Source organism: Lottia gigantea (assembly GCF_000327385.1).
Source record: "Lottia gigantea unplaced genomic scaffold LOTGIsca_124, whole genome shotgun sequence".
In the NCBI taxonomy this organism is placed as follows: Eukaryota; Metazoa; Mollusca; class Gastropoda; family Lottiidae; genus Lottia; species Lottia gigantea.
The window spans coordinates 243839-254547 of NW_008707309.1; the positions used below are offsets into that span (position 1 = coordinate 243839).

Here is a 10709-nt window from a genome sequence, read left to right on the forward strand (position 1 = left end):
GTTACCCCTTTTCACCCCCAAAACCCCCCCCCCCCCCCCCCCCTTCCCCCTTCACCTCTCATCATGTAAAATATGTAGTAGTATAATTATATACAAGAAGTTAAAATATTTTATATTGTTGATGGTAGATCTGTCGTAATATAACTTACTGATATATAAATAAACTTCATACATCATCCTCTACTCTTATAGATTAAATAAATAAACTTTATACATCTCCCTCATCATATTTCAACAGATTTGTATCAAGCTGATATTGTTGGTCTTCCTACATGCAATGCTTAATAATGTAATAATAACTAAACCCAAGCTTAGCATGTCTCCTCTGTTTTCTACAATCCCCTTCTCTATCAATCTGTGCTCCATGTCTCTTAAAACATGACATCACACTTTTCCTCGAGACTTAATTATAGTCAGTCAAGTATAAAGCATGCTGACCTATCTTAGTCTTAACCCCCTATATTCTACAGACACATCCCCCCACCAATCTCCTGTAACCCAATATATCATTGGCGCTGTTAAATAAAAACTTTCCAACTACAATATATATAACATCTCATATGATGACTACACTTTACACAGTCTAAATTAACATTGTCTAGGAGTACTCAGAAAATTATTACTATTAAACTATGCGAGAACGTGTCTGGTATCCAATCATTGATACACTTTCGATATTTGGGGACATCATTTCCATGTTGATTCAATTTGGGGACACGTACAAAAATAGTATGAAAACTTCTGGTCTAACCCATCATAAAGTTTTAATAAATAGCCTATGATACATGGTGTTATTGAAATATTAACCTAGTGACAAGACAGGCAGGTCTATCACTTCTCTCTATTCTACATCTCTATTGAATATACCTCCCCTCCCCCCTTCCTCCCTGCCCTTCTATACTGTCCCCTCTCTAGCACTTCAGATCAAGTAGCCTATGAAACATGGTGTTAGTGAAATATTAACCTAGTGACAAGACAGGCAGGTCTATCACTTCTCTCTATTCTACATCTCTATTGAATACACCTCCCCTCCCCCCCTTCCTCCCTGCCCTTCTATACTGTCCCCTCTCTAGCACTTCAGATCAAGTAGCCTATGAAACATGGTGTTAGTGAAATATTAACCTAGTGACAAGACAGGCAGGTCTATCACTTCTCTCTATTCTACATCTCTATTGAATACACCTCCCCCTTCCTCCCTGCCCTTCTATACTGTCCCCTCTCTAGCACTTCAGATCAAGTAGCCTATGATACATGGTGTTAGTGAAATATTAACCTAGTGACAAGACAGGCAGGTCTATCACTTCTCTCTATTCTACATCTCTATTGAATACACTATACCACTACAACACAACACCAGGGTTCGTTCTACTTGTCTTTCATACAGTTGCTCTACTCAACTCAATATTATCTCTATTGCTACTGTACACTGACTGGCGGCCATCTTTGTTTTTGTTCTGTTAAACATCTCGGCTCTATTTTGAGGTGAAATGTCAATTTTAAGAGATTTGTAACAAGTTTTAGTCAGTTTACTTGATGTCACAAAGGAATTAAAAGACTTGTCGTGTATGTAAGTAATTTAGAATAGTATTAAATTTAAGGCAAGTTTGTCGATTGGTTAAAAATGGAGTGAAGATTTGATTCTGACTGTGTATTAAGTGTGAACTATTAAGAACACAGCTAGTGGCATGTTACCATTAGTAACTATTACTATAGTATTTAGGTTGCTAGGTTGATGATGTCATCAAGATGAAAGTGTTAGGGGTTAATTTAGGGTTGACCTATTGTTTTTGGGGGGGTTAAAGCTACCAGATTATGTGACATTAGATCAGGGACACAACAACAGCTTGATGTGTGTTATGTAAACACCAGGTGCAACTGAGTTGAACAAAGATAAAGGCAAAACATGTCATTATAGAAATAGGTCTCCATCTGACTACCAAACACAAACATTAGGCTACATTCTGGGTAATGTTTGGGTCACTGTTAGATTTAGGAGGCTCAGCAAAGGTTCATGTCTCTTAACACCACAGTAAAACACTAGATTACATGTCGGGTAACAGTGGGGGCTGTAAATGAATTAGATATATTGTTTAGAAATAGGACACTATAGGGTTAGGAATTTAAGGTATTAACATTGCAGTTAAGTAATATTAGGAAAGCACAGGCTCAGGCATGTAGGCGTAACTTCTAATGAGAGAGTATTGTTTAGTTTGATCAATATGATACAGTTTATATGAAAATCCATAATCTTTCGAATCTGAAATATATAAGAAGAATATTGGTTCCCACGGGAACATTAATAACCATGGAAATTATAATAAACATTAATTTACCGGTACCAGTGAAAATGTTTTAGGGTCAGAAATAGGATTAATTTAAGATACATGCAAGATGAGTAATGTCTAGAAATGGAACCCCTACCCCAGGCTAGATTTTGGGTAACACTTTAGTCACCTTTAGGGTTAGAAAACTAAAATAGAGTAACATGTTGCGTAAAATTTGAAATAGGGTTCTGTCTCTATACACCCTGAAACTATCAATTAACAATAATATTTAAACTATTAGTAAGTCTTATAATGCTCTCTGCATTTCCAAAACTAGCTGTCCTGATGAGGATTGTGCATCTGAAACACATTTATCAACAGTATGAGATAAACTCTAGTCAGTTAGAATTGACATGGAATATCAAAGACTTAAACATGCAGAATTCTATAATTGATATTCCTTATGAATTTTTATGATTTTTTTCCACATTTGCATTCACGATTTGCATCGCGTTTGTTATGTAAATAGGGTTTTATAAACCACATGAACATCAACTATATTCGCGATATTACTCATTCATTCTCCTAACGTTCAACTTGTGTATAATACTGTAATATGAACCTCTAGAACTCTGTCGTCAGGACATGACAAAAGATTGAATGAAATTTGATATTATTGAAATACACACAACTTGTTACATTATAGCTTTGAATTATTATCTTGAATATTTTTTATGACAGGCGTGAAGATCATTTTGCATATCATTGAGACAGTAAACATCAACATAAAAACATGAAGTTTTGAGATCTTCTTACATAAAGTCTAGAATATTAAAATTTGTCTTTTAGAGAGTTCACACATCAAGGAATATTCAAAGAGGCCAAATACCTTATAATGTTTATATTAGTATTTTACTATTTGCATTTATATATTCTAAAAACATAAACTTGATTTGTCAGCATGATTTTTAGGTAGAATATAGAACACTTTAGTCAGATAACATTGACAGTGTTCATTAAAAGTTGAATAGTGTTCGAGTTTGTTTTAATTCCATCCTGAAACGTGCATTAATATTTTTGTTGTGCTATAATACTTGTGAAATTAATATTTTGATTTTAAACAAATATGTATCGTGTCGTAAAACCCTTCATTTTTTTCAGGATGATTTGGTAGAATTTTTTTATTTTTTAATTCAATAGTTTTGTTCTGTTGTTTAATTTAAATAATAAAGTCATGTAAGAAATATATTCAGAGATCAAACTTTCTCTATTTTCAGGGTGATTTGGTAGAATTTTATTATTTCTGGAAGAAAACGCCTGGTGCTGCGTCCAACAGACCTCATCGTAGACACAGACGTCCTGGTCATAAACGTCAAGTTCCACGATCCAACAACCAAACACCAGGTAAGATTATCATGATAGCTACTTCGATATCAGGCACTATTTCTAGAATTTTCCTAATTATAGATTGTTAATTTTTACTGTGTCATGTAGACCTATGATCAATTTAATTAATTTACAAGGCTTAAAGCTTATTTTTAAAAACAAAAGAAAAAAAGAATCAATTTGGAGTTTCAAATCACGAATTTACATTTATTTTTTGATGAGCTACATAGTAAAAAGTTCAGAATAGTTCTGAGGATTTCTCAACCAAGGTTTCAGTGGTACATGTTAAAAGATTATATATGGGGGAAAACATCTATTTTTGATTAGACATGACTATTAAAGAGCTACATCTTATCCAAGTTTTCTCTGGTGCCTGTCAAAAAGTTTTTGGGAAAACCATCTATGTGTTGAGATTGACCAATAAACTGAGGCCCCATTTAGGCTTCACATGTCAAAGATCCCTCAAGAGTTGAAAATCTCAAAATATCAAGGTTGTTCATTGTTTTAATATAATTTCCAATTACTATTTATTCTTCCAAAATTGACAGAGGTCTGTTAGAATTTTTTTTGATTGGTCCCAAGTTGATGAGAAATAAAGGTCTTCAAATGTCATGAAGTAATTGTGAGTAGATATAGACACGGCTTAATGGACAATGATGACTGGGGAATCAGTGATTGTTGTTTTATAAAGCCGTGTCTATCTCTACAAGATCTTTAGTTGTCCACAATTATCTTATAACTTACTGAATGTTTGGGGAAGCCAAAATATTAAAATACCTTCCCCACCCCCCATGATGATGACCCTAGTACCATAAATTTGGCAAAGATTGTATCGTCATACCAACCAATATAAGTAGTAACTCCATTCATTTCATGTTATACCAACTAATGAGTTTGATTCAGGGATGGTTTTAATGTTATTATGTTGATATTTATACTTCAAAGGAATAATTATAAATTATTAAAAAAACTTTTCAATATAATTTCCTGATCATTGTGTCGTAACTTAGTTTAAAGTGATTGCTGTTGAATTAATTACGATGTTTTTGATAGATATAGAACAGAAAACAAAACATTGTGCTTGTAAGGAGTTAATTGCTGTAATAAGTCTAACTTGGGTCCTAACAGTGATAGGCCCTGTATAATGATGGAGACTTTATCTTGTACTCAAGTCTCGAAAATCCCCAAACCTTGATCCTGAAGACAGTAGGTGACTTATGGGTCCCAAAAACTTTCGCCCTGAATGGTGTAAGTCTAGTCTCTACTAGCAACCAGGTAGTCATACTGCTGTTAACATGGATCTGGACAGGTAGCGTACTGGTATGTTAGTGTAAGAGTGGACGAGAGGGTGACTGAGTTCATGCGAGAATTAGTTTAGTTTTATCACCGTCGTGACGGTCGGTAGATTCACCCTGTATATAATCATTGTTTATAATCAATTCTTTACAACCCTTCAACCAGTTTTCACTGACTGCATCTTAGATCTTTAAATACTAAACATATTGCTCTGTGACCTAGGCCAGTGCTTTCATTGAGACTCGTCTCAACAGTAATACTAAACAGTCCTTTCAGAAGTCATGGTCCATAGAGTTTCATTACAATTAAGAGAATTTGAAAGATCAGTGGTGTAGCTAGACTTGAGGGAGTGATTGAAATAGGGGGGTGGGATTCCTAAGACAATCCAAGTGCCGCTCGGACACCGATTGATTTCATTTGGGAGGGCAAGCAAGGGGGCAAGGGTTCCAAGTAGGGGGGCGTCTGCCGGTTTCTCAGATAAACAGTAATATGATTGGTTGATTTCCAAGATTTTCAAGAACCATACTCTAGATCTTTCATACTTTGATAGTTAGGTTTACTCCAATAAAACATGTTGAAAATTCTTCAAAGTTCTATTCTGAATTTATCATCTGTTTTAAGTTTCTTTGAAACCTGATTTCAAGCAGAAAACTCTGAAATCATGAGATATATTTTCATTTGACTGGTGTTTGAATTCGACTCAAAAGAGATTTTTGTTTCTTTTAAAACTAAATTTGATACGTCCTCAGAGACTAGTAGTATTCATGCGTTACAATTTAATCACACATTTTTCATGCACATGGTGGCAAAATATAGATTTTCTTGGGGGTATTTTGTAAAATTACTATCATGATAATGTCCATGTGGGTTTTTATAACAGTGAATTAAGTTAAGAAGGATTATGGATATAAAATAATGGATTGAGATGGATCTAGAGGATAAAGTATGTCTCAATCATTATCAATATTTCTATATTTTGATTGACATGGTGATAAAATATAGATTGAATAGTGTACTGTATAAAAATGAAAAATGTGATATTTCTAAGATATTTATTCAATGAACGTGTCGATGACAAATTATGATGTGGCAGTGTCGAGCAGACGGAAGTCCAGTATCATTGTCTTGGACAGCTGAGTAATGTTTCATGATCAGTCGAGTCATTCGGTACAGTACACCAATCCCAAAAACTGCTAGATTTTATCATCTTGAAGATTTGTTTGTTTCCTACTTGGATTTTTATTTGTGTTTTTCATAATTTTCATGAATGTTGAAGAGCGGCATGTAAAAATATTTCCAGTGTTTTCAATTTGTGGTACTGTTCTGATTCTCCAAAAAACTACAACAGTCAGATGTTAAACTGTTTTCATCTCAAATGAGGAATTAGGATTGACAAGAGGACTGATAGGAAGTATGGTTCTGTGTATCTTTTCACCTCATTGCATACTGTATAGAGAGCAACAATATAAAGCAGCATGTCAAATATTGCTGTTGTTTTAAATTGGTACATACAAGTTCTAAAATTCTAAACAGTAAGATGTTAAACTGTTTTCATCTCAAGTGAGGAATTAAAATTAGTCTGGTTTTTGAAAACTGAGTGAAATCTGACGTAGGTAAATGCATTCCTCTAAAAAACAGAAACAATGAATTCCTAAATAATTCTGTGTGGAACTCTTCAAAACGAAGTTAAATTTCTTGTTAAAGTCATCAATTTTGCGTCTGCAGTGAAACAAGACATAAAACAGGCCGTAGAAACATCAAACGGTGTGTTGCAGAGTTTCATTGCAATGAAAAAAGTCTCAATTCCTCCCAGTTTTTATCAATTTGCAGGTTTTAACTTTCTCCTTTGAGTTTCGTTTCATTTAAACCTGGATTTTCTTTTCTGTTTTTCAAAAAGCTCATGTGTTTTGAAGTGGTGCAAGTCAGATTTGTCATTCTGTTTCTCTTTCATCCAAATCAAAGATTCGTTGATAGTTGGAACATCAATAAAGTCAAAATTTCCCTCATTACACACTCTGTGGCCTTTGCCACCTGCATAACCCAATCAGAACGGAAGTCTTCTGGTGTCATGTTCAGATAAATGAACGTCATAAATTGATTATTGCGACTTTCTTTTTTTATCATGAAAAATTTTTATTCACAAATAAATATACATACAAAGACTTTGACATCCTGGAATACTCAAACAGATTTTCTAACAGGATAGACTCGCTCATTGACTTTTAATTCACTAATTGAAATTTTGTCACTGTGTTCCAAGAAGCAGATATGAAAAAGTATCGTTACAGATGGTCATGTAATTGTAGATCAGTGTATATCTAGGGAAGATTCAGATGAAATAGGATAAACAGAGGAATGTCTGTAATTATTTTGTAAATTCTCTCTTAAATCAATCAAAACAGAAAGTATATCTTTATATTTTGTATATAGACATCTAGAGGTCGTAGGTGAAAGGTTATCATTAGGGTCAGGGTTCAAGGGTTGTTAATGAATACTTAAATACCAATAATATGTTAGCATCTTCTAATAAAACTTGTTCTGCCCTGACTTTAGAGCACCCATTACTATTTGTATAAAGAGGTTTCTTTCAACATGTTTATTTACTTTAGCGTTAAAGTGTTGATAAGTGGAAACTAAATTCAAGTCATTGGAGGTGATTTGAATGATGATATTCTTGCTCTCATCTCTTGCCTTGTTTGACTTCAAAGATATTTGATAATATAATATTTCCAATGCTTTTGGGCCTTCGACAGAGTTTGATTATTTATCGATTTATATTGAATATATTTGTCCAAGAAACTAAGAATTATTTTTACATGGAAATAACAAATACGAATAAATATAGTTCACAATATGATTTAGTTGAAATATTATGCCTTTTAAAATATTGAACTTATAAAGTTGAGGAAGAAATTCAAAATGGTTGTAAACTATGTGTTATTTCCATGTTAAAACTATACATAGTTTCATGTGGGGTCCCTCCATCAATTCCAGTCCAATATGTATGTTGGTATCCCTTAAAAATGACTGCGACTATAGTGTAGATAGTAGTGGATGGTCTCCCCTGTAATTTATTCTATTCATTATTTGTATATTTTCTATTGTTTCAGCTGATCTGAGTTCCGCTAGTGAATGTTCGGATAATGACTCCGACTATAGTGTAGAGGGCAGCGGTGGAGGTCGTGACCTCAGTAATTTCCCTATCAACAGAAACACCAACAATTATTTCTGTCGGCATTGTTCTACTACAAGTAAGTATAATTTATTAACGAGTGTAAAACACTAATTTCAATTTTAGTTGACGAAACTTTGAACGAAGAAAGTATTTCTTAAATAAGAAAAATGTCTCACACTATTAAAAGAGATAGGAAGATGTTTTCTGATCTAGTTATATTTATTATAAAATAATTAGAAAAACTAGATAATGAAATAAATAAACAATACAAGTAGGTAAATAAAATAGAATTTTACAAATTTGTTTACTTAATCTTCCCTCTTTATGTTTTATGTTTTATGTTTTATGCCATGTACCAAGAAGAATAACTAGCTTTAATTAAATATTCACTTGAAAACTTCTTATTTTGATTTTCTGACAAGTTTTTTCCATTTTTTCAGCTTCCAAAGATTGGCACCATGCTGGAAAAGATAAAAGTTTATTATGCACGGAGTGTCGACTATTCTTTAAGAAACATGGTGAAGAGCGCCCCCTGGATAGCCCCGCTGTGGGTCCTAATTCTTTCCTCTTCAAACCAGTAAAAGAAGAGGAAGAGGAGGAGGAAGAGAAGAATATGCGAACACGCAGAAATAATTCTACGACGGTATGTATCTTAAAAGGGCTGATTTGGGGTAATTCAGTATGCACTTGCATTTTTTTGGTTTGCTCTTTCTTGTTCACCCTGAGTTCATCTATATGAATGTATGTTGTCATGAACTACCGGAGATCTGATTTAGTTTGTTGACTCAATCATTCCTATCAAAGAGCCCTGATACTAATATTGTTTATTTTGATTTGTTTATTGTTTAATTGATCATCCCTTTCAGAGAGTCCTTCGGAATATTATTTATTATTTATTAAACTGTTGATATAGTTAAGGTGAAATGAGAATTTAACTCATAGAAAGCACTGGCCAAGGTCTGAAGCAAGGACTATTCATTTCAAAGTTCTGATTAATAATGTTTAGTTTAATTATGTCCAGGAAGTTTATTTCCCATACCTCTATATTTCAGAATGGTAATAATACAAATAAAAAAGATAGAAACAGTCCTGATAATCTGGACAGTCTAATGAACGGCAGTAACGGCAATCCGATGAAACTAGGGGAACGTAAATCACCCAGCGTGGCCAGTACCTGTAGTAACAGTAGTACTGATAAAGACAGCAAAGATAGCACTCTGGATAAGGTCAGCATTGTCATAAAAAAATTACATGATTTTCTTGGCCCTTTTCAACATTTATTTAATCATCTCATACAGAGATACTGCTTCTTATAATAGACATAAAATTTAAAAGGATGGTACCTCTTATAATAGACATAAAATTTAAAAGGATGGTACCTCTTATAATAGACATAAAATTTAAAAGGATGGTACCTCTTATAATAGACATAAAATTTAAAAGGATGGTACCTCTTATAATAGACATAAAATTTAAAAGGATGGTACCTCTTATAATAGACATAAAATTTAAAAGGATGGTACCTCTTATAATAGACATAAAATTTAAAAGGATACTACCTCATAAAATTTAAAGTCTCAAACTTGATCAATAAGAGTATATATTCATCAGTTGGACTATGACTAAAGAATAGAATCTCTAAGGTAGAGTTACAATATAGATATAGTAAATATAAAACTGTTTATTCTGATATTAATTCTTATCTCTGTTGTATTCCATATTGTAGTAAAAACTAAAATATTGGTGCAATTCAAATCTTCATCGCAAACATAAACAGTCCCCTTGTGTAGGGTAAACAAGATTAAGACTAAACAAGATAGATATCCTAGATGTATATTATAATTTAATACTACTTGTATTATCTTAAAATAAACAGAACTGCTGCTGTTAACATCCTTGAATTACTATAAACATGGTAGCTTTAACTTGCCCTAGAGTTAAAATAATTTATTTCTGGATTGATCAATTAGAACGACTATACAGATTTATTTTAACAAACACAATATTAAAATCGTGATTAAAATCGTGATAATTATAATGGTTTTATTATTTATTTTCTATTAAAACAATAAAACCTGATTTATTTTATCATTATAAATATTTTAATACACAATATTCCAGTTTGACTCAAAAATCTTTAAACAAATATAGATCAATATCAAATATTATTTTAATTAGTTTTAGTTTTTTTTAAATACAATTTTTATTTTTTCAATAGTTTACCAAAACATCATTAAATTCTAGAATATTGTAATATCATAACCCATGAATTATTTTTAAAATGTTCATTAAAGGTCTATTTTACCATTTGTGCAAGTCTCAGAAACAGGAATTTTTTTTAGCTAAGTTATATTCAGTTACAGTGTTCGCAGCTCACAGTCAAAATCTGAGCCACATTATCCATTTGCATCCATATTTAAAAATTACACGGATTTAATTTAAATTACTTCTTTTCTTGAATCTTGATGCTCTAATATACATGTATTTGTTTTGAGAGTTATTTAGAATAAGTAAGTTGCGTTAATTCTGGTAAGTTCGGTTCTGGAGCTGTTAAAACATTCATTTAATTAATTTTAGTTTATGTTTTG

At 32.5% G+C, this 10709-nt stretch overlaps 1 protein-coding gene across 1 annotated transcript in view; it reads right to left on the reverse strand.

The window, feature by feature from the left end:
• Positions 1–9661, reverse strand: part of LOTGIDRAFT_138265 (hypothetical protein) — a gene marked incomplete at both ends in the record, with an annotated part of 10816 nt that extends 1155 nt beyond the window's left edge. The window contains one exon of the mRNA XM_009048551.1: positions 9443–9661. Within this exon, the coding sequence (XP_009046799.1) occupies positions 9443–9661 (219 nt within the window). The remainder of the gene's footprint in view (positions 1–9442) is intronic.
• Between the last annotated feature and the right edge of the window lie 1048 nt (positions 9662–10709).